The sequence below is a fragment of the Aedes albopictus genome, chromosome 1, assembly GCF_035046485.1.
Source record: "Aedes albopictus strain Foshan chromosome 1, AalbF5, whole genome shotgun sequence".
In the NCBI taxonomy this organism is placed as follows: domain Eukaryota; kingdom Metazoa; phylum Arthropoda; class Insecta; order Diptera; family Culicidae; genus Aedes; species Aedes albopictus.
Genome location: NC_085136.1, coordinates 298,171,165 through 298,196,594, shown reverse-complemented (window position 1 = coordinate 298,196,594; position 25,430 = coordinate 298,171,165). Strand labels below are relative to the sequence as shown.

The 25,430-nt window shown below is 42.7% G+C and overlaps 1 protein-coding gene across 1 annotated transcript; it reads right to left on the bottom strand.

The window, feature by feature from the left end:
* Nucleotides 1–870: 870 nt before the first annotated feature.
* On the bottom strand, nucleotides 871–7,559 carry LOC109411175 (uncharacterized). Its single transcript, XM_019684650.4, has 3 exons — nucleotides 7,118–7,559; nucleotides 2,560–2,783; nucleotides 871–2,392 (listed from the first exon to the last, which is right to left on the bottom strand). The coding sequence occupies exons 1-3, from the start codon at nucleotides 7,348–7,350 to the stop codon at nucleotides 1,977–1,979; spliced, it is 873 nt and encodes a 290-aa protein (XP_019540195.2). The 5' UTR covers nucleotides 7,351–7,559; the 3' UTR covers nucleotides 871–1,976.
* Nucleotides 7,560–25,430: the final 17,871 nt, after the last annotated feature.

Below are 25,430 nucleotides of genomic sequence, written 5' to 3'. Positions count from 1 at the left end.
CCGTCGCCAGTAGGCCTAGAACAGAACTCGATTCCACAGTCGCACATGGTTATCTTCTTTAAGATTTGATAATTTTTAATAGATAAATTTAAGATAAATTTTCCAATACTGATATCAGTATTAGAATATAAGTGTCTTGTATTATTAATCTGTGGTTCGGCTAAGCAGTCTTGCTTCATTAGCATGTTATCTTATGTTTACCATTGTGATCTTAAAAACAACTTCGAGAATAATTAGTTCATCAACAGTTACTTGGGTAACTCTCCTGAAAAAAAAAATATTTATATACATATTTATACCATATCGCAAAAGAGTTCCTCAATTCCTGAACAACTTTCCCTAGGACACACATTTTCTATTGACATATGCAATAATTTGTTTTATAAACTTGTAGTATTTTTTTCAACTATGTAATTAAATAGGGCATGGAAGCCATATAAGTCAATCCTCAATTGATGGAAATTTCTTTCTACCCAATCTATTCTAGCTCTGAATAAAAACTCATCGTTTTTTTTTAAATCTCTCTCTTTTCAAATCGAATCTTCTCTTTATTCAATTAATACCTTAGCGTAAAGTTGTTTGTTTGGGGTGGCGGGTTCGTTTGGAAAGCATTTCTGCCTCTTATTGACTATTGCAGCGTATCAGTTTTGAGGACGGGATTGACCCGGGGGTGAGGGGAAGACATTTTTGTCACTATTGTACACACTGAACTACTAAAAGCAAAGGGGGTAAAGGTTTGAAATTTGAACTTTTTTTTTCTCACGGTCAACGGGGGAAGATTCTTGCCTAACAAGCGCACGCGCGCACGTTGTGATCTAAAGTGATCTACTGTTGAACTGTTTCACGATGTGGGGGACGCGTTACATTACAGTTTCATAAATAAAAATAAATTAATTACACGTGTGTGATCGATGTTGGGATTTTTTGTTGTTTCACTTCGTCGTCTTGTTCACTGGATTTAAGGGGGGGGCAATAAATTACTAAACACTAATAAACACTACTTAAGATTTGTTTTTTCAAGGAGAATTGGGAAGGAAGGAGGAAAACCGCTGGCGTTGCGGCAGTTAGTTGTTGTAAACGCTAAGTTGGCGCTAAGTGGCGCGTATAGTTGAGTAGAACGGAAAGTCGTTTGACGGATCGGTTCGACGGCTCGCTTGGGTGCGCACTCGCTCGCTCGCTCGCTTGGTGCGCAAATTCTCTCATGTGCTAAACTTTCGTTTCCCCTAAAGATGATTTCGTTTGTATTTGTGTATGTACAAATTGGCGGGCGGGCGGGTGCAGGTGCGGGTTTCTTGGTTCGATCCGGCGCAAATCGTTTCGAATCGTTGCAGCCTACAATGCAAGGGTGTCCCATCGGCTATCATCAGCAAATCGATGCGCGCAGTTCGGCGATCATGGTGATGATACTCGATCTCGATCTCGGAACGGATCGGAGAGAAGTACTCTCTTTTCTACACTCTTCGCGGGAGGGTTTTTTTGTTATTGTTTGTTTTGGTGAGGGGGTGGCGGTTGAAGAGATAGGAAGAGGTGTGTTTTGGTGAAAGATTAGACGGCGGCGGATGGATCGGTTTTCGTCACGATCTGGCGTGTCGTATAATTGTGGCAGGTGCGGTGCGTGTTGATCGGAGCGTAGATGGTAGAGGAAAGCTCGGTTTGCCGGCTTTTGGGACGGGTATGTGCTGGTAGACTCGTCAACGATGCGTTGTCTCGCTTTCTGACTTCCATGTGAAATTGTTGGTTAGAGACTAGATTGAGGGGTGCACGTTTCGGTGCCAGGTGGACAGGTTGAGGTTGAAGCGATAAGGGGTGGGTTGTGTAGGGGGGCCCAAGATAATTCCCCAGGACAGTGTGGGGGTCGACACGAAGACTAGAGTAGTAGTTGAAGGAGCCATAGTTGGTGCGTAGAGTTTTGCAGGAGGAAGATTCCTAACCTAATATGGTTTCGTTTCGGGGTGTAAGGGTGCGGGAGGGGTGGTTTACGCCTTAGGGGCCTGGGCGCTGTAGGCGAGGTCCTGAGCGGTATCGTAGCTACGGGCATAAGGATACTGAGCGCTTCCTTGAGACCAGCCCTGAGCACCGGCTCCGGACGACCATCCACCGGTAGCTCCACCAGCACCAGCAGCCAGGGCACCAGCTCCCAGAGCACCAGCACCAGCAGCAGCAGCACCTCCAACGGCCTTGGACAGCAGACCCAGAGTACCGGCACCTTCAACGGCTCCTCCGAGGAATTTCTTGACGGCGAGGACGACAGCCAGGACCAGGGCAACCTTGGAGACGAGCAGAGCCTTGAATGCCAACAGAGCAACTCCTCCGAGGAGCAGGGGCAGCAGGGCGAACAGCTTTCCTCCGACAGCCAGGACAAGTGGGCCCAGAACCTTCTTCAGCTTCTTACCTGTAATGAGAGTGTGCGTGCAAACAGAAGAGAAAGAGATGCCCCCAGAAAGAGTTGAGTGTGTGTGTTGCGAGTGAGCGGTGCACGAAGCGTGCGGTGCATATTCGTGCGACCAAAAATGTCGGTAGATCGGGTTAGCAAGGTTTGGTTAGTTCGGCGATACGGACCTTTCTTCAGCAGTCTACCTTCTTCGATAGAACGGGCAATGGATTCCTGGGCTTCTTCGGGCAGCTTGAACTGGATGGAGCGGGCAGTGAACAGACGCTTGGCGGAGTCGACGGCCATATCGAACAGGGCGTCGCTCTTGTCTTCGGCGGTGGCGGGCAGGGTGCTGATGATTTCGTTTTCAGAGATGGACTTGCCCATGCGTTCAACAGGAGCAGCTGGGTCTCTGCAGGGTGGAAAGAGTTTGTGAGTTTGCGTAATGGAAATCAAACGGTGATTAAAATCCGAACAATGATGCCAAATGTTATAAAAAACTTCGCTCTCGAAACAGGATTTGAACCCCGACCTTTGTCAAACGCTATCCTTCCCCTTTAACCGCGGATCCATCCACCGCATAGCTTTAAACTCCCCATTATTTACGCGTGTGAACGGTGCTCGGTTTGTAATTTCAGCCCGCGGGAGAAACACCATAAATCATACCAAAAAATGCAGCACCGGTTCCCCCAATTAACTCTGCTTTGTTCTAGTTTATTTCCATCGGGCAACAGCGCAATTAAAACGCTCAACGGCACCCCCCAACCGTCGGGAAAGGGAACCAAACGCCGAAGTGGGTCAGTTCGTTCGAAACTCGGAAGCTGAGGTGTTCCCAAAATTTCAGAAAAAGAGAAGCTGCTTGGACCGATATCGCTTGCGATATCAGAGCAGCAGCATCCAACGACGGTGGTGATCAGTCCGAGTGAAATCGGGAACGCACCCATCCGAGGAAAAAGTGGTTCGCGCGTTCATGGACGCAGTGCGCTTTCCATCCGCTCCGCTCGCCGCACTTTGGCGCGTTTGTTTTGTTTTGGTCGATTTCGGACCAGTGAAAAAGTGTTAATTGATTATATGGATTTGGGGCGGGGACGAGCGGTTGGACGGACGGGCGGGCGGCTGAAGCGCCGCCCGATGATTGGATAATTGCGACAGCTTTTAAGCCATACAATACGGGTTACGGACGGAGATGCTCGCTTTTTCTGGCAGCGCGGCGCTCTCACTCGCGTTTTTTGGCTAGGGTTGATAAAGTGGCTGCTGCCGAAAGGCACGGGAAAGTGCAACGTTGGGAGGGTTGCGTGGAGCGGAGAGACGCTGCCAATTATTGACAGGTGCATTGGAGCGTGCGCGCGCGCAGTGGCGACGATAGGAAAGACGGATACGTGGAGATGCAGATGTAGAGAAACAGAGAGTTGGCAAACAGGTTGCGGGTTCCGTTGGGGATGTTCCCCGGGATCCGGAGCTCTGACGTGGGAAACGGTTAGGCTCGGCCAAACTGGCCGTGGCTCACGGCAGGCAGGGTTGCCATGAGCCAGATGTTGGTCAGGTTGTTGTGTTGGAGTTTTGTGGGATTTTGGGAGGTTCGATCGCTGCCAGGAAGGTAACATGACCTAGATCATTCGATTCTGCACAGATCGGGGGCATGGATCGACTCTTGCGCGCAGAAAGAGGCATTTGATTGGTGAATGTTGATGCCGAGGAGTTTTGCTGGGAGCTAGGTCATTAGAAATCATTTATAGTTTTAGCAGCGCCCTCTGTTTGTCAGTGACACCATCTGATAACAAGGATAGATGTAGATCGCAATGAGACGTGATAGAAATGCTCCAAGACATAAGCACAAGTAACAAAATAAAGCCCATCAATCCTTGAAAAAGATAAATTGAAAAACATTTGGACTGTCCTGGACAGTACCTAAAAATCAAGATTTAGTTTGTTGGTTTTGTCAATCTGACTAACAGATGGCGTCATTTTCAATGGAAGGTAATGCTAGGCGACCAGTGTTGATATATTAACACACAAGTCTCAATGACGAACCTTGCACGAATTGGTCACAAATCAAATCGCATTTCTTATGCTCGAGATCGTCATACAAAATAACTCATTAAGCGATAGAGTGAGTTGATCGATGATCACCCTAAGTGGTATGAGAACCGGCTGACTGTATCAATTCCACAATATGGGCCGCTTCCTATGGTTCTCAGTACAGATGTGCTTCAGTAGGACGGTTCCAGAGGCACGTTCTCTTGTATTTGGGAAATGTGTGCCATCAATTCACATGGCATTTGGCAGTTATTACGGAAATCATTTGGCATTCCTTGCATTCAAATAGAGGTATCTCAACGCAGATAAAAGAAAGCTTATCAGCTTCTTTCGCCAGAAGAGCTAAAAGTATCAAGAACGAAGCTGCGACATGGAGATTTGATGACGAATCACATGAAAGAGAACTCTTTCGCAGGGCCACCCATACCGCTGGCAGCTTTGATACTGGATAATATTGGAAGGAACTCATTTGGCACTCATAGAATTGTACTTGACGACGGTGGTGCTATCTAGTAAGTGCTAGATATAGTTTATGAAGCATTTAAAAGTCAATTGAAGACATTGTTTTCGGTATCTCATCTGTCTTCATTTTAATAACATCTTGTGAAAAATTGAAGTGTCACTTTCAATCAGCTGGGAGACATTCGTTAAAAGCATAACATGGTGAATTGTTAAAGCTTTGATGTTGGAATTTTCACCGTTTCTGAGCACCTGCATCTCATATTGCTCTCATTACATGCTATCAGCAGGAGAGACAAAAGAGTCAAGAACGTAGCTGTGATTAGCATGTTTGATAATGGATAACATTGGAAGAGAACTCATTCGGCGTTCGTTGTAGTGTTGTACCATCCATAAAGTTGGATAACTTTGGAAGCAACTCATCGAATTGAATCACGATGTAGCAGCTCATTCGAGTTTAATTTTATGACATCTTGAAGGAAATCGAACTATCACTTCCAGGCAACTTGGAGACATTCGTTAATTGCGTAAAAAATGGAACTGTTTAGGCTATGATGGGGAAGCTGCATCATTTCTGAGCACCTGTATCTCATATGGCACTCATTACATGAGATCCAAAACAGAGCAGTGACTAGTAGATTAGATAATTGATCACATGGAATGGAACTCATCCGAATGATCAATGTAATAGTTACTAAGCCACTCATAAAATTGGCAGTAGATTAAGCTTCGATTAACAATAACATTGGAAGCAACTCATTTGGCACTCATCGATGGAACAGTATTCATTTACCCGACGATGGCGTTGCTTTCTGGTTCATGCTAAGAGTATTCTATGGTGAAGTTTGTGTGGAAATCAAAAATGTCGCTTTGGAGAGATTTGTAAAATGCAAGACATGGTGGTGAAACTTTTAACATTTCTGAGTACCTGTGTCTCACATTGCACTCATTACATGGCATCAGCAGGAGATCCAAAAACCTATCGAAAACAATGCTGTGACAAGGAGATTAGATAATTTACCACATGGAAGGGAACTCATTCGTAGCTCGTTAGAGTAGTTGCTGAACTACTCAAAGATTTGGCAGTATTTGAAGTTTCTTTAAGAAATAACATTAGATCGAACTCATTTGACACTCATGGTAGAACCACGGCTGCCATAGCTTATTGAAATTGTTAAAGCTTTGTTATGAAATTTTCAAAGAATTCAATGAGCTTTTGCACAGTTGGTCTCATAACTTCAGAGAACCTGTATCTCACACTCATGCACTCATTTTATGACATCTAAAGCCAGAGTGGTAAATTTGAGGTAGGTCAGTGAGCAAATACCAACTTCAATTTTGCTCGTGGATTCATTCAGGGCTGTGTCGTTACTTCTGTTTGTAAGATTCAAAACAGGTGTTCAACGAGTTCATTCTGGCGATATCATTCAGAGCCCAGCCCCAGTGACATTCCATCACGCGTTCGGATGATGTAATTGCCACACTTTTTCCTCAAGAAAACAAAACAAATTTCACCGTGCGTCCCACTGACCAACTGCGGATCCAGTTAGACGCAATCTAGAATCCACACCATTTAGCGCGTAAAGCTATCGAACAAAAAACAATTAAGAGCGCAAATTGGCCACCGATATCCACTCGAAAACCCACTCATCGGATTCAGAAAGCTCATCATGACGCAGCGAAAGTAGTTCGCCACCGTCGCCGCCGCCGCGCTCTCACACACGGGTTCGTCGTCACACTTGCCGGCGATGAAATCTCCATCAACAACTGACCGATTTCGGTTCGATTCGAAATTGAAATTCCGAATTCGTTCGTCGGTGTTGTCGTCGTCGCCGCTGCGCTGGTCTGCATCTGATAACGGAGCAGCGAGCCACTGTCACTCGAAGCGCCCGCATTCCTAGTGAGGGCGCGTCGTTCACAAAACAATCGTCGAACCCCCTTCGGTGCAGATTCCGGTCGAACGATACGAACCATGGAGACTGGAGAGAGTTCATGCGAGCTTCACAACCACAATTTTCCCGTCCTTCCTCGGAAGGGCAAAAAGTTAAATCACTTTGCTCGATTGTGTTTAGTGAAGCCTGGGAAAAACCACAACTCAATTGCATAACTTATTACACTGTTTCCGTTTCACGAGGCGTTTTTTTTTTTCTACTGTTCGTTTGGCATAATTGTTCTTCAATCTTGCGATCTTTGATCCCTTGTCGGGGCACAACGGAGCAAAAAAATGACGGCGTAGAGTTCAAAATTCACCTTGAGAAAGTAACACCGGGCACGATTTCGATGTTGTTGGCACGGGCAGCACGGTTCAGAGCGGTAATTCCTTTCACAGCGAAGCAGGTTCCCATTTCGTCGGATTCCAGACAGCTTCCGAAGTACCGGAGGGCCATTCCCAGGCCACTGGAGCTGGAGGATTCGTCAGCCGGAGCTGGGGCGGCCAAAGCACTGGCCACTAGCAGGGCAAATACGGCGATAAACACTTTCATGATCTGGCTGTTCTTGCTTCGAGATAACACTGTATCACACAAAACACTGCGTTCGAAACGATAAAGTTCTTTAAGAACACAAGTCACGGCACTCAAGGCACTCCTACTGTGGGCTGCTCTGATGATGATCACTCTGCGAAGGAGAGTTCGTTATACTTCAACGATCGTTAATGAATTGTACTCCTATCTCAATATTGTAACCCCTTATATAGGACCAACAAAAAATTGCTTCTTTAAACAACGAGATGATGATAAATTGTAATACCAAGATATTATGTTAAATAATTTTTATATCGACAAACACGCCCGAAAAAACGACGAGCACGACGACGAGACGCGAGAGCAACGCGAGTACACGCCCGAAGAGGAGACCCGAATTCGGAAAATACACACACGCACACACTCTCCCGCTCTTTCACTGCTCTCACCACGCGATAGCCGCATCCGTTGCGTTGTTGCTGCAACATTTCTTTTCTTTTTCCCGAAAAACACCACAAAAATCTCATCAACCTTCGCGCGCGCAGCAGCAGCCTTCGCGAGAGATCGCCGCGCCACCACCACCCAAACGATCTCTCTCGCTCTCACACATCTTCCGCGCGCGCGCGCCGCGCGCTCACACATGCTACTGAGATGATGTTGCACCCCGACGACGGACGATCTTCGCGTGACTCTCACACATGCACGACGACGACGCGACGATCATGCAGCAGGGACCGGCTTCTTGCTGTGAGAAAGCGACACATGCTCCCCATCGCCCCCTTTCGTGGACCACGCTGCCACCAGACCCTTCATCATAATCACACAAGGCCTGATCTGCCGAGACCGATCCGATTGTGTAAGATTTTTCTTCCCCGACGACGGCGACGATCGTCTTCCTCCGATACCGACCTGCGACACACATACCTCTGCCCAATCGGGGCGATTGCGTCCCGCGCGATCGCGTGGGATGCTGCGGGGTGGAAGTGCGTGAACCCTGCGTGTCACCCCGTTGAACCAACCACAGAAATCGAATTCCAACGCCTCAACACCCGGGGTTATGTGCCGCACACACATCTGCATAAATTGGCATCCATCATCGATCGCGCGCCGCGTGCCTGCGCCTGCCTTCTTTGTCTCCCCCAAAAAAGGATCATGTGTCGTCCGACCCAAAAGGAAAAGTTAACGGATCTTGTGCGCGCCCGCCGTTTGAAGGCTATTTCGCGAAAAAATGCAACATTTTTTCGCTTAATTTATGCTAATTTGCAGCAAAAACAAGCCCAGCCGAACCGCGAGGGGTGACATTTTCAAAGACGAAAACTCTAAATTTCCAGGCGAGGTCAACCTTTTTTTTCCCGCAATCACCAATCGAGAAGGTGACGAATGCGGATTTGCTCTCGTTTTCTTGTCTCTTTTTTTCGGGGGGACCGCGGGCAGAAACAACGTGTGAGAGTGGTTCACTGATGTTGAGCAATTTGGACGAGACGACACACAGGAGGCATGCAGTCAGGCCAGGTAAGCGCGTGTGATTGAATCATCGCGCCGAGGCCGAGCCGGGCAGTGATAATTGTCATGTAACTTGTTTTTTAAAGATATTGCTATGAATGAACTGAATTTTCGGTAATGGTCGCTAAAAGACGATGAAGCACTAATTGCTCCACTTCATTGGTTTGTGAATAAGTGCCCGAATTTGGCATGATTTAAAGTGGATGAAGCATTGTTCAACACATGCTGCTTTATGGCTGCTTTTTCATGAATTCAGAGGAAAAGCCACTATTAATAGATTCGGATGGAATTTAAAACGAGCATCCTTTAATCAACTTCTTGAAGAAATTTCTGAAGAAATCCCAACACAATTTTCAGTAGGATATCCATGGTTAAATACTGGAAGGAATCCTAGGAACTAAGTCTGTATTGAGGCTGCATAAGCGATGTAGACTTCACGAAAACCATGCTTGGGTCAGCTGTCAAAAATTATTTGATTAAAGGTTGAACAACAGATGATTAGTTCTGCATGTTTATGTATGATTTAGAGCTGGTTATCCAGATGAATAATATTCTATTCAACTTGATGTTCAGCCATCTATTTATTGCTGATTAAAGAGGTTGAACAAGCCATACTTCAGACCACTATTCAGCTGTCATTGTATTCAGCCATTGACATCATTAATCAGCTATTGTTCAGCTAATATTCTCACTGTTCAGCATTCATTGTTACTTGGGTCTTTTGCAGGAACTGCAGAGAATATTCTCAATGGAAGTCGTGGATGAATTCTTGAACAAATCCGTGGATGAACTTCTAAAGCATTTCCAGGAGAAAAATGTGAAAGAGTTCATGGATGACTTCTTTGAGGTTTTCCTGGCTCTTGTATGCATTTTTCATAAATTATCTTAAAAAATTCCAATACAAATCGCAGGAGAAATTTCCCAAGAAATCCTTGAATTAATTAAATTTAATTCAAGAAAGGTATTGCTGGAGACATCCCAGGAGAAATTCTTGGGTGATTTTGGAAATTCCTGAACGAATACCTGATTAAATTTTTGAAGGGATCCCGAGAGGTATTTCTGAAAGAATCACTAGAGGAGTTTCCGGAACATTCCCTGAAGGGATTCCTGGAAAAATCTCTGGAGATGAGAGGAATCCCTTGAGAAATATCTAAACAAATCCTTGGAACAATCCCTAGTGGAACCCCTCGAAGAACGCCTGAAGAAATTCCTGGAGGAATTCCTGAAGCAACATCTGAAACATTTCCTAATTTTTCCTGAAGCAATTCCTAGGGATAACTGTGGATAAATTCCTGAGGCAATCCCTGACAGAATTCTTGGAGAAATCTCTGATTTTATTCCTGACAAATCCCAGGAGGAATCCCCAGAGGAATTCTGGGAGGAGTTCCAGGAGGTATTTTTAAAGAAATCCCTTGAGGAATTCCTGCAGAAATCTCTGGAGGAATGCTTAGATAAAAAAAAAGGAGAAATCGCTGCAGGAATTACTGCAGAAATTTCTGGAGGAATCTTTGGAAGAATAACTGAAGCAACTCTTGGAGAAATTCTTTGATAAATTGCTGTAGAAATTCCGGGGAGAATCCCAGAAGGAATCCCTAGAAAAGTCCCTGACACAATTGCCGGAAGAATTTCCGGCGAATTTCCTGAAGGAATGCCTGAAGGATTTCCTGGAAGAACTTCTAGAGGAATATCTAGAGGCATCTTTGGAGACATCGCTAGAGGAATCTCTGGAGGAATTCTTGAAGGAATATATGGAGGAAAAATTTATGGATGAATTTCTGGAGGAATTCCTGTAGGAATACCTGGAAAAATTATTGGAAGGATTTCTGAAGGATATCCTGAAGAAAATCCTGGAAAAATCCCAGGAAGAAATCTTGGAACTCTGGGAGGAATTCCTGGCAAAGTTCCTGACGAAATGCCTGGAGAACTATCTGGACAAATCCCTGGAACAACTCCTGGTGGAATCTGCAGGAATTCCTGGAGGAATCACTGGAAGAATCCCTGGAAGGAACTCCTGAAGAAATTCCTGCAAGGATTTCTGGAGGATTCCCTAGAGAAATCCCTGGAGGAACTTGTGAAGGAATATCTGGAGGATTTCTTAAATTTCCCTGAAGAAATACCTAGCGCAACCCCTGAAAGAATTCCTGGAGGAATCTCTAATTCAGTTCCAGAAGGAATTCCTGGAGAAATTTCCGAGGAAATGACTTGAAAAAAAGCCGGAGGCTTTCCTACTAAAATTCCTGGAGGAATCTCTGGAAAAAATACTGGGGAAACCCTGACACAATTCCCGGAAAAATCTCTGGTGGAATTCCCGAAAGGATGCTTGGATACCTGATGGATTTTTTGGAGTAATTCCTGGAGGAATCTCTGGAGGCATTTTTGGATGAAATCCTACAGGATTTCCTGGAGAAATTGCTGAAAAATGCTTGCCGGAAAATGATGTCCTGGTAAAATTGTCTGCTTAATGTTTTGTGGGAGGGCAAACCTGAGCAGCGGCTTATTAACGTTTTCATTCAACATTTAATGAGCAAATTTTTGTTTCAAACTGTTTAGCTTTCTGGAAAAAAAAAATCTGTATCACTTTTTTGAAAATATGTAGTTTTTCTGTACTTTGTATTTTATCTGTAAGGTCAAATCTGTATATCTGACATCTCTGGTGATCATTGCCCTTCCTGCAGAAATTTTTCGAGTTTTTTTTATGAAAATCTTGCTTGGAGTACTTAAAAAAATGCATTTCTTCAGAAATTAATCCCGAGCTTTCTTCATTAGCCCATCTATAGAATCATCCACATTTTATTTTTAAAGGATTCCTCTACAAAACTTTCAATGGACTTCCTCAAAAACTCCTCCAGGCGCTGTCCATAAACTACGTAGACTTTTTTTTCGGTCATCTCAGACCCCCCTCCCCCATCGTAGACTTTTGTTCATACAAAATTTTCAAAATTTGTATGTTTCGTCCAGCGGTTTGTTAGGCCCCACGTTGTGTCGAATCATCTAGCTTGGATACCAATAGTTGTGTCAGCATCGCCCCCCAGCCCGATGTCACTTCACCCAATTGATCCAAGATTTTCGTGTGCCGATCAAAACAATCGATGACGTCATGGATCCCACTAGCAGTCATCTTCTTTAACTTCGGAAACTGCAGAAGAGCATTCACATGTCGTTTCTTCTGCAGATATACGTTCGAATAGCGTTTGATTAGTGCAGACCAAGCCACCGCGTAGTTCGCTTCACATAGTGGAAAGGAATCTACAACTTTCAGCGCCTCACCCTTTAGAGACGCTCGCAAGTAGTGGAAACGTTGGATACCGCTTAAATCCGGGTTATCATGGATTAGCGACTTAAACGTGTCGGAAAATGGCAACCACTTATCGAATTCCCCATTGAATTCTGGCAAATTTATTTTTGGCAATGTTATGCCGGCACACGCCCCCACAGGTGCATTTGCGGAGGGGGGTGCGGAAGAAGAAAGAGTGGATGGCAACTTTGATTTCAACCCTGCCCTTACCTGGAAGTCTTCAAATTCGTCCCATTTCTCGTCCAGTTTGTCCATACGAGTCTGGACCTGAAGGGCGTGAGTGTCGGGGACGTAGTTCTTCAGAAAGCGAGATGTGCGTTTTAGGAAATCCACGATGTTATCCCGCACTTGCAGCTTCGGCTTCAGCTTCTTCGTCATCGCACAGTAGTTGCCCAAGTAACACAGAAAACATCTTGACAAATTAAAAAAATAAAGAATGTCGTATTTGTGTATTATAAGTGGCTGTGTCAACATCTTATGTTATAATTCGGCTTTAATTATGTTATGTAATAACAAATTGATGGAAAGTTCTTCAGTTCTTCGATGGTTATAATTGTGTTTAGAATATGTTGATTGCATGCCATTTTCATCAATAACCTACTTCTCAGATTTCGTAGAATATGAGCATTGCACCTCAGGTTTAACAGTTGACAGAATTCATTCTTCATCAAGATGGTGGAATCTGTATTAAGAATGATTGCTTTGTGGTAAATTTGTTGACAGCACGAACCAATTCTTCATAAATCTTGATAGTGCAGTTTCCTTGACATCCTTGTCCAAAGCAGAATCTGAATATATAACTATATGAAAAATTACGAGATAAAATCGTCAATATAAGACGCTTCACTTCACGGGCTTGAATTAGAGAGAGGTTATGTTGAGGTTCACAGCAATGACCCAGCTTTGGGAACTAAATTTCAGCTCAAATTTTATCTGTTTGTAAGACAACAACACAAACACCTGTACTTACTACTGCCACTTACAATACTTTGCACATAAAATTCGCCCATATCTCTAATTAGATACATTTTAGTTAAAAGTTAACTGAGGTGGTAAATTTGGATCAAACAACAACAAATCTTCAACAGTTTGACTCACAAACGTCGTCAAGGTTCATTAAGGTTCTATCCATGAATAAGTTTTGTTTGCACGAAAATTACTACCGCAAGACAGTTATACAGCTTATCGGTGGAGTATGTTGAAAATATGTGCATTACATGTTATATAACAGTTATTACAATATTTTCCAAAATACTTCGTTCGACTGTGGTTAAAGAGCGTAGATTGAACGTTGTTTCAACTAATCAAGTTGCAAAAAGTATTTCCAGTTTTGGATGTCACATATTTTCCCAGTGACAGTGCCGACTTAAATGTTCAACCACATTTGATACTAAATTTGACAGATTTATTTCCACTGCATTTCCTTTTCGTCTTATTTTACTGTTGTGCTTCAAAAGGCACAGAGCCTGTTACTAAGCTTCGAGTTTTACGAACACTTTTACTTACACAGTTGTAGAAATTTAAAAATGGGGCATATGGTATATTTGAAAGATGTTCCGAAAACTTCTAAACGGCACTGTAGGCGAGGAACTGCCATGTTGTTTCTGTATTGGGAATCAAAAAATGATCGCAAAATTCCTTGTTTATTCTGGTTTTGTATTGCATATATAGTTCAGTTCAATGGCGCATGCAATATTGAGGCGTTTTATCAGCAGTTTTGCAATAAATCTTAAACCGCATGTAAACGCAAAGTACCACTACTGGGGGAATTGGTGCACATCATCTCTATACATATTATTTAGAGATATTTAAAGCTTACCGACTTTATCACTAGACATTTTATTTCTCAAGTTAAAGGAGCAGCTGCAAATAATTTAGCAATTCATTTGTTTTGTTTATCTGTCAGCTGCTGCATATTCATATGTTTATACCAAATTGACATGTGCTACCTTGTTATATAAATGCTTTTTTGACGTTGTGATACTTTCAAATAACTCGACTTCAATCAGAGCTTGAGGTTAGCAGTATTAATGTTTTGCGTAAGTTATATGGCTTACTTGATAGCTTGATTTTCACCAATGCATGAGGTTTAAACAAATAAGTATTCTGCATGTTTCTGTTACTGACAGATAACCTGATTTAAACTAATTATTTTTTGCCTTTCTCGTACACCAAGGTGTACCGAAAGGCTATATGTTCACTCCAAAAACGAAAATTGGATAGAGCCTCCGGAGGGGTCAAGTGTTATATACCAATCGACTCAGCTCGACGAGTTGAGATGATGTCTGTGTGTGTGTATGTGTGTGTGTGTGTATGTATGTGTGTGCGTATGTGTGTGTGTGTGTGTGTACAAAAAAGGTCACCTAACTTTTAGATAGTAAACATCAACCGATTTTATCGACCGACGGTTCATTCGACGCGGAATCTGGTCCCATTGTTTCCTATTGAAAATGGTTCGGATCGGTCCAGCCGTTCCGAAGTTATGGCCATTTAGGTGTTCCGGATCGGTACCCCAGGAAGGAGCTAGATATGAAAATGCAACAAACCCATGCATGCGACCCATCAAACCACGGCATTTTCGATTATCTGATGAAAGGGAAGTAGGAAAATTGTCTCAGACTATATCTGAACCGGTAGTGTTCCGGAACCGGTTCCGGGTGTCCTGCTGAAAGTGGCCAAATATAAAAGTGAACATAACCCATGCATGCGGCCCATCAAAGAGCGGCTTTTTCGATAACCAGTTGAATGGTAAGCAGGAAAGTAGTTTCAGACCATATTTGAACCGGTAGTGTTCCGGAACCGGTTCCGGGTGTCCTGCCGGAAGTGGCCAATAAAAAAATTGAACCAAACCCATGCATGCGACGCATCAAAGAGCGGCTTTTTCGGTAACCAGATGAACGGTAAGCAGGAAAATAGTTTCATACTGTATCTGAACCGGTTGTGTTCCGAAACCGGTTTCAGGTGTCCCGCCGGAAGTGGCCAATTAAAAAAGTGAAAAAAGCCCATACATGCGACACATCAAAGAGCAGCTTTTTCGATAATCAGATGAATGGTTAGCAGGAAAATAGTTTCATACCATATTTGAACCGGTTATGTTCCGGAAACGGTTCCAGGTATCCCGTCAGAAGTGACCAATTAAAAAACTGAACCAAACCTATGCATGTGATACACCAAATAGTGGCTTTATCGATAACCAGGTGAACGGTAAGCGGGAAAATAGTTTCAGACCATATCTGAACCGCTTTAAACTGACGAAGGTGAAGGGGTGAATCCAACTGAATGCGTCTGACGATGACCGAATAAGAGTAGGTCGAAACGCGTAATGCTTAACAAATTGCTTCCGATATTTGTCACCGATAATTACCAATCAATCCACAAATAACATATCTGACCGGTTCTGTTCCGGAGCCGGTTCCAGGTGTCCCGCCGGAAGTGGCCAGTTAAAAAAGGACTAAAATATTAAAGCGCACTGAAACGGCAAAAACTAGCAATAGCCCATATCTCATAAAAACTTTGATGAAAATTTCCCAAGTCTTTGTTAACAGAGTGCTGTTCCTTCTTTTTATCATCTGCACGAAAAACTACTGAAAAATATTCATAGAATTCCCAGTGATTCAACAAAAACCTGATTTTTTATTGCTTCGCCCATACAAGGCGATTTTGATCAAATTTATTGCTAATTTCTAATTTTTAATTGCGCGATAATATAGCTGCCGTTAAAAAAGTGAACCAAACCCATGCATATGAAACATCAAATCATCAAAAATGTTGGATAACCAGATAAACGGGCAGCAAGAAAATAGCCTCTGACCACACCTAAGATTACCAGTAGTGTTGCAGAATCAGGATTGAATGCATCGCTGAAATTACGAAGGTGAACAAAATCAATGCAAGCGATAAATATGCAAAAAAGAACAAAATCTTAATATAAATTAAAGCGATCTTGTCAAATCTCACCATTTAAGATTCCTGAGACGTAATTATACAGTAGGATGAATCAACGTTGTATGGGGAAATTTTAATTTTATAGCATCAATCCCCTTTTACGGTTGAAATTACTACGCACAATTTTGATGCAACTGGTTGAGCCCTCGCGATCTGTAACACGGTTGAAATATAAATGAGTTTTATTATGAAAAATTTCACTAGCTTGCACTTTTTTTGTCAAATCTATATATATAAAAATGAGTTTGAAATTTTTTTGAGGCAACAAAACTCACGAACGGCTGAAACGATCAAGATGACTCTTGCGTGGTTTGATTCGTATTCATGGTGGCTGTGTTTATCTATATGTTATAAAAGTTACAAAAATCTACTAGAAAAGTGAGAAAATTGATAAAGTACTGATTTTCATGAGCTGGGAAGGAAATCAACACGATCGAAATGAAACCAATCTAGAGTGCGGTGCAGCGATGACCTAAACAGTTGTCAAACCACCACGTCTTGGCAAGACAAAGTTTGCCGGGACAGCTAGTTTTAAATAAATCTTATAATCAATGATAATCAAATTAAGGCCTAAGTGTGCAGAAAAAAAAATTGCCGAAATATCTTGATAATGATCGGCATCCAGTGCTAGTGAAGGTGGTCAAGCAGTCAACTGAGAGGTTTGATATTTTCAGCTCTGTTTATACGTTTAACAAAATACATAACTTCGGATTATATCACGCCGAGGACCTGGGATCGAATCCCACTCCCGACAAACTCACAAAATGTGAGTTCTTCCTTCGGAAGGGAAGTAAAGCGTGGGTCCCGAGATGAACTAGCCCAGGGCTAAAAATCTCGTTAATACAGATAAAAAAAAAAAAAAAAAAAACTTCGGATTATCAGCCATCAATAAGTTTCCAAATTCGATTATGGCTTTGATATAATTGTTGCTTTTCTGAATAAGGCTGATACAAATTTCGATTTTCTCTTAAGTCAAGAGGGGCCCCCCTTGGAAATTTTATTCGTAATTCATCATTTTGAGGATGGGAACAAATAAATAGGGGAGATCGGGGCATAATGGAAACCTGGGGAGCAATGGACACCCCTATTTTTGCCGCAACTGTTGACTTTTATGCTAATCTTTTAAAACATAAGTATAAAGGAACAAGTCATCGTTCTATTTTTCAAAAGTACCATTTATATGCCTCCAAAATAACCTAAATATCAATGAAATTGAAATATGTTTTCCATATGGTGAAATTCTTATAATTTCAACGCAGCAGCAAATAAGGTATTACGAGTGTTTGAGTGTGTCCACCAGAAAAACAAGTGTATCAATTATCTGCATGTATACGTCGATTTAGCAATGGATGGATTAAGTATTTTATTTGTGATTAGAATTTACTCAAAATAGAATTTTCAATATTATAGTCGATTTGGGGCGAAATGAACACTGGTAATTACGAATGGATGTACGCGCATTGCATACTGTTAGGCGTTTAAGAGTGTTGGAAAAAATCAATTGGATTATTTTAGCCTAAAGTTTTTTTAATTAACTTTGATCTTTTGTAAACTCGTCTAAGATGGAGTATTTTATCTGTGGTATCGATCTCCGTGGACAAATTACTTAACTGATCAATGTATTCAAAGAATTAGCATAAAATATGCAGGGGTGTCCATTATGCCCCGATGGGTGTCCAATTCGCCCCGTACCTTCTCTGCTAGCCCAAAAAAAACACACGATTTACAATTCATTATTTCTTCACAATAAAGACATTCTATCTGCTGTAAATGATTGAAATACGTAGGAATCATACTACCCAAGCAACACACATGTTATATATTAGTTACGACAGCGCAAGTTTTGGTTGTATAGAAGTTTATTTGACGTTATTCCAACACAATGTTAGAATTACGTAAAATAAACTTCTATACAACCAAATCTTGCGCTGTCGTACCTAATATATAACATGTGTGTTGCTTGGGTAAAGTTGTAAGCCAACTGATAATATGTTAAGGTTTTCATTGTTATACAGGCCTAACGTTAATGTACTCATTTGCTTAGGGTGTCCATTATGCCCCTAACCAGGGTTGGTCAACTCTGAGGAGAATTCAAAGAGTAGTGCATTTTTTTCACACAGCACTCACAGCTTGCTTGATCTGATTCACTCTACCAATCATTGCTCTCACTTCCCAATGCTCTTTTGTGTAATCTCACCCGCGAGAAAGTGCAGCACATTCTCTTACACTTTTCCAGTAAAGAGCAATCAAGCAACAGTACGCTTGTACAAAACAAAACAGCTTTCGAAAGCACTACACTCTACTTTAAATCGGTAGCCCTGGTTGGAACCCTTGTCAAAACCATAGTGACGGTTGAAAGGGCCCTAAGCATCGATTCCATTCCGGTCTGATCGAGGTTCATCCGAATCAGTCGGAATCACGGACTCACGGTACCGCATGGACAAGAACTTGGTTATGATTGTAATGAAGTCGATGTCTTGGGGTCGACCAGGTCTTAGAACGGTACCAGCCCAGTGTATAGTGAAAGCTGTGTATCCCTTCCTAGTTTTCGGGCAGCTCCAGTTTATCACAAGTTTGCATGAATGTATGTGAATGATTGAGACTTTAGTAATTTGGGGAACCCAAACCCGGGCTTAGGAAGCGCGACTTTAATGAATTATTGCATTCAAACAGATCAATATATGACGCGGGGCGTTGGCGTGCTCGTTCCAGGGCACGGTATACACGAGTCTTATCGCCATTCGGGGACTGACGGAGTTCTTACTAAACACGGTTGCTGCTCAACTGGGCCTAGCGCCTGGCCCCAACTCCAGCGCGGTCTGATGACATCTTCTTGTATGATAAAACCCAGTAGAATCACCGTACAGCACTGCTTAGTATGATGATCTCAAGATGATCCCTTAAAAATTTACATGCTAGAAATTCGTTTAAAGTGGGATTGAATTGTCAGCTACATTGACAGTTGGCAGCAGCAAATCAGATTTTCATCGCGTGTCTCGTATGCGAGCTTGTGTGGATGCCATGGCAACATGCATTCGTTCACACTACCCACACAACCGAGCAAGAAGAGGTAGTGCGGATAAATAAACTACTCTTTTCGTGGAAAAAGCTTGGTGCACTATGCTCTTTTTTACGGTTTCACTTTTCGGCAAAGAGATATTTTTCTCTTTGAAATCAAAGAGCGTCAAGGCACACTTGTCTATGCCGCACTGAAATTTGCACTTTTCAAGGGTAAGAGCGAGAATTTACCAACCCTGCCCCTAACCCCCCTTAACCAATATTTTTTTTAAATTTTAAAGTGAAATTAGAGTCCTCCAGAAAATTTAATACCAAATCCGATGAGTTAAGCGGATTTGCTCATTGTTTGGGTATTTTTTCATCAAATACATTAATTATTTATCAACTCTACTCCCCCACTGATAAGTCAACGAGCACTGTGACAAAAGAAGAAAATGAGATTTGTTCCGTTCTAGAGTATTCTCAGAATTCAGGAACACTTCGGCTTATGGCTCTTGAGTACATATTCGACGAGAAAGGCACTATCACCACTAGGTGGATTAATCTGGGTTTTTGATTTACATAAAAAGTTCCTCACACGTCATTATTAGTCTCATAATTGTATTTTAATACATCTTATATGACATGCAAGATGTTTTATAAGCCGCCATTGTTTGCGCTGTTTTGAACATATAAGTATCCTATAATACGTTTAAAATTCATGAAAAATACACCAGCTCAGGCTAGTATAGTGAAATTTAAACTGTTATATAACAAGTTGTGTTACTTGGGTGACGTCGACGAAAAGAACTGTGAAAAAGGTACGAAGCACAGCACCACACGGAAATGCAATACGAGGATTGGAAAGAGGCTCACCTGAGAGCCTAAGAAATTAGGCCTTGTAATCAAAACTTCCTACGGCAAACAGCAGCAGTTCCTCGTGAAATGCATCCACCAATCGGCAATACAATTATATCGGCTGCGCCTCTAGTGTTTCCCAACCGGAGAAAATGATCCTGCACGACTACAACTGCAAAGGAGGGCGAAGCACAGCACCACAAGGCAAAGTAATAACTAATGATTGGAGTGAGGCTCACCTGTAAGCCTAATAAATTAGGCGTTGTAATAAAGTGCTCCCCGCAGCCGATCAGTAGCAGTCCCTTCTAAGCAGCGTACACCAGTTGAAACTGCGATCCGAATCGGTAATGTTCCGGGCGTTCCTCAGTCGGCAAAATGTTCTTGGGCACAGTCGATCATCAACAACGATTCGATGACGTCACCAACGATCCTCGGTCGAGTGTGATAAACCAATTTATGGCTACTGTAATTTACAACGAAGCACAGCACCACACAAATCGTTTAAGATTAAATGGACAACAGCTCACCTGCAAGCCTAATAAATTAGGCCTTGAAATTATGGTTAAACGGCAACCGGAAAACTGCAGCAATTCTTCGAATTCTCCAGGCACCATCCGATACAGGCTATGCCTCCACTACGGTGTGCTGCACTTGGTCGAGCGCTTGAGTAGGTTGTTGTAAGTAGGGGTCTCCAGTTAGTCTAGTGATTAAGGCTATGGATCGCCAATCCGGAGACGGCGGGTTCGATTCCCGTTCCGGTCGGGGAAATTTTCTCGACTCCCTGGGCATAGTGTATCATTGTACTTGCCTCACAATATACAAATTCATGCAATGGCAGGCAAAGAAAGCCCTTCAATTAATAACTGTGGAAGTGCTCAAAGAACACTAAGTTGAAGCGAGGCAGGCCAAGTCCCAGTGGGGACGTCGAGCCATAAAGAAGAAGAAGAAGGAGATGGAGCGTAGACTTTGGCCAGCCCCCCCCCGTCCCCCCTTAGAGCCTACGTAGTTTATGGACAGGCCCCCATGGATATTTTTTTCGAAAATTTTCCGCAGTTTCTATCGGAAATTCATCCACGGATTCGTCAAAAATATTCTCCAGTAATTTCTTAAGAGAATAAGAAATTTAGAATTCCATAAAAAATCGTAATTCCAGAGGTTTCCTACGAAAAAAAAACCCCATATTCTCCAAGGCTTGCTTCAGAAACTCTTGTTGGGATTCCTCTAGAAATTTCTTCAAAAATCCTTAAGAAATCCTTTTATTAATACCTGTCAAAACTGCTTCTTCATTCCTTCCGAATTTGTTCCATGGATTCTTTAAGAAATACGTCCAGGAAATTCTTTTGAAAATCCTCCAGCGATTCCTGCAGTAGATTCTCCAGAAATTTCCTCGGTGACAATTTCAAGGAATACTTTCAGAAATTTTTTTGCGGCGTTTCTTCGTATTTTTTTCTGGAGATTTCTGCACGAAATACGATAATTTTAACGACTCACTCAAAGTGCAAATTTTCGGTAATACCAATCCGTGTGGTCAATTATGAATTTCAAATAACTCAACGTACATATGTACAGATGGGTAAATTATTGGGTAAATTGGGAAAAAATCCACAGCTCAGGTGAGATTTGAACTCACGACCCTAATTCGCTAGACAAGTGCTTTTTACCAACTAAGCTACCGAGCCAATTAATGACCCGGCAACTTAGTTGTCATAAGGTTCAATTCTAATCTCAAACAATAAACAAATAGCTTTCGCTTTTCGTACATATGTACAACAGCGATGGTTATATTTGCGGTTTAGGGGAAGATGATATAGATCGATGAGATTAGAATTGAACCTTTAATCATTAATTGGCTCGGTAGCTTAGTTGGTAAAAAGCACTTGTCTAGCGAATAAGGGTCGTGAGTTCAAATCTCACCTGAGCTGTGGGTTTTTTTTTCAATTTTACCAATAATTTACCCATCTTTACATATGTACGTTGAGTTATTTGAAATTCATACGATAAATTTTATTAAGATCTCCAGAAGGAACGCCTCCATGAATTTCTTCGGAGATGCCTTCAGAGATTTTTGCATGATTTCTTTAAGCGGTTGCAGCAGGAAGTTTTCTTAAGATTCCTGTTAAAGAAGTAAAAAATCCTGTTACGCCAATGGGGTTAAACTAAGGTCCGCGAGTAGTCACCGTCACGTGTTATGCAGCAGTGTCCAGGTGATACCAGGGTATCAGGAGAAGAAGCTGTCGTTGAAGTCATATTAAGAACCATGCGCCCCCTTTATTGCCCCGTTAACTAGTGCGCCGAGTCTTAGAGACCTGAAACGCGTTAGACGACGAACCCCGACACGAATCCATGGTAGTGATAAAAAGAGAAACAAAGTGCGAAGTTGTTACGCATGGTTTAACTAGTGATCCCTCCTATTCTTCCGCACCACCGTAACTGGGGTAGATAGCAGGTGACTGCTATCAACCTCTGCGGTTCGTTAGGCGATCGCATAAGTTTCATGCGTATGGGTCACCTAGCCTAATTTCAACTCTCTATGGTCTTCTTTAGCGGAGGCGACCGCGGCGGGTCATGTGGTAGAAGTATTTCCAGCTACATGGATCCAAGGAATGACTTTGGAGCTCTTACCACGCTGCTGCTTACAGGCAAGGTAGGACGCAATCTATAAATCGAACCCTTCATAATCGGAAAGAGTATTGAAGACGCTGTCGGACCAATCGAACATGCAAAAAGTAAAATGAGGGAAAGTCGTTACGTTCTGCATACAAGAAAGGCAGCTCAAGTGGAAAAACCGCTGAAAATGACGACACCGTTTGATGATATTGAAATAGAAATAAAATTAAACCCAAATCTGAATTCCAATCGCTGCGTGTTATCAGCTTTCGATCTGATTACGAATAGCGAAAAAAAGAATACATCGTAGCAGAACTGGAACATCAAGGAGTGATCGCAGCGAGAAGAATCAAGAAAAGCAACAAGGAAACACCTCAGCAATCATATTGACCTTCAACAGACCCGTGTACCCAGAATCAGTAAGCCACGAATCTGGATTACTCAACGTTGAGACGCAGCCTTGCTACCCAAATCCAATGTTGTGCTTTAAATGCTTTGAGTGTGGCCAGTGGCCACCCGCGACAAATGATGCGGTTATCCTCAGCTGTGTTACAATTGTTCGAAACAACACGAAGAAAGAGAACAAAGAACGTTTCTGCTGAATCTGCGAAGGCAAGCACTGGGATGATGCTTGCCTTCGCAGATTCAGCAGACAGTGTGAAATCTACCAAACAGAAGCAAAAGTGATCCGTACGGAAATCGACTGCAATCTTACCTACGCCGAGGTCCGTAATAGAATCGAGACTGGAAATGGGAGCTACGCACAAGCCGCCGCCCAATCCAAACCTAATCAAATTAGTTTGATTCCCTTTCCACCCAAGTATAAGAGCAGCGAACTCAAATCGAACAACTTCAGCAGGAGCTGAAACAAAAAGATGCCATAGAAGACAAACTGGACTGATTCATCGAAGAGAGCAGAAAGAAGTACTAAAAAATCGATGAACTTCTGGAAATCACCCGAGAAAAGGATACAAAAATCGCAAAGTTAGAAGCCCAGGTAGAAAACATTAAGAAGTTTTTCGATAATACAAACAACAAACGAAACGTGTCGGGAACAAAATGAATCAGAAGTTGAAGGGACAACTGAGAAGAAAGCGAAAAGAACAACTTATCCACAGCACCAACATACAGGAATGTCACTTCCCTCCAAAAAAATCGTCAAGTGACGATTTGACATGAAGCCCGTTCATGACCAGATGCACGACTTGGTACGAGTTGGTAGGGGAAGGTGGGGTAATATGCACCCCCTAAGCAAACGTGGCGCTATAGCTAATATTAACATGATTTTATGGGTGTCTTGCGATTTGAAAGTTAGTTTACCTATTTGGCTAAGAGACGCCAACTTTTGGTCCGCGTGATATCAATTTTAAGGAATCAAATAAACAATTTAAAAAAGTGTTACGTTTTGGGTGCTGAAAAGCTGTTGGGGACAAAACGCACCTTGAGGTGGGGCAATATGACCTCTGGCATTTTCCGCTTTGAATTTTACTGAAATGCCAGGCGGCTCCATCTTACGGCAGCAAATGGAAGGAGCAGGAGGCGGATGCTTAAATTGTGTGCTCTTCAAATTAGACAATCTTTCCAAATGTGGAAAATCATCGTTTTCCACGCTTTTCATCCGAATATTCTTTGCATTATTGGGCTTGTCCGGCTCAGTTTACGTCTAGTTTGCTTGCATCGAATGGAACTTCTCATATATAATGAAATAGCGTGAGGGCGTTTTGCCCCGGGGGTGCGTATTACCCCTGGTTACCCTACAGCAGAACCAGAGAAGGAGCATCCCAAGGAGCATGCTATTCGATTTCGCAATCCACCCCCATATGGGTGCAAACAATAGCCTCCTAAGTAGCCAAAAAGTTCCATTCAGAACTTTGCGGAACATAAAAGTGCTTTCAATCATGGCATGGAAAGCGGAACTTTTGGTTACTTGGGTTCCACTATAGTGAAATACTCTCCATTACTGCCCTCAAACTTCTGCCAAATGTCGTCGAAATGCACGAACCTTTTCCCGGACGCTGCGCCTTTTCGCCTTGATCATTTAGAAGTTGCTGTCATCCCAGATACCGGTTTGGGGTCCGAAAGCCCCGGACATGTCACCACACCAGCCCTGACCCTAGATGTTCACATTCCCTTGGCGGCAGCTGGTGAGAAGAACTTATCCTTTTCTCAGGCTAGTACACCACCCAATCCGTCAGAAGAACATACTTCTCCGCATCCAATTACAGAAAACCAGATACCATCATCCCTGGAAACTTAAGATGCAAGTTCTTCGTCTAACACGCCGTTCCATTAGTCATTTTCCATCCAATAATGGAACGTACGTAGTGTGTGGAAAAATTACGACGTGCTCCGAAAAATGGTGGAGGAAGCGATTTTCCTTCAGGAAATGATGACGAATATAACCGAAAACCTCCTTAAAACAACTACGAATGGATCACCTGCAGTCACCCCGAAAGTTTGGAAAACGGAACTGCCGGCCTTGGCAATTGCAAGGATATTCCGTTCCATGCCATTCAAGACAACTCCGACCTATATGATTCTATCGCTCGAATCGGGAAGTCGTGGAATATCACGGTAGTCTCAATTATCCTAACAACCAGGAGCTATTCGGTACCCAAGCAGCACCTGCAACATCGCATGCAGATTGTGGCTTTCTATGCTTTGGTCTAAATGAGTTGCACTAGAAGCACACGAAACTTCCATCTTGTCAGTTGAGTTGCATTTAAACTCCGAAATCCGTAAAGTTGCGGCTTTGTTTCATAGAAATCACAAATTACCACGTGTTTGACATCGATCTGTGGAGGCGGAGCTTACATATTGCTCGCAAGTGATAATACAGTCAGCTTACATTAAATGTGTTATGTAACATGCCTGAAACATCTAACTCTGGTTTGTT

Excerpts from the sequence above, each read along its gene's own strand:
- LOC109411175 (XM_019684650.4), bottom strand. The coding sequence starts at position 7,350 with ATGAAAGTGTTTATCGCCGTATTTGCCCTGCTAGTGGCCAGTGCTTTG. Across the intron at positions 2,784-7,117 it reads CCCGGTGTTACTTTCTCAAG|AGACCCAGCTGCTCCTGTTG; the intron begins GTGAATTTTGAA and ends TCCACCCTGCAG. Across the intron at positions 2,393-2,559 it reads AGGTAGACTGCTGAAGAAAG|GTAAGAAGCTGAAGAAGGTT; the intron begins GTCCGTATCGCC and ends CTCTCATTACAG.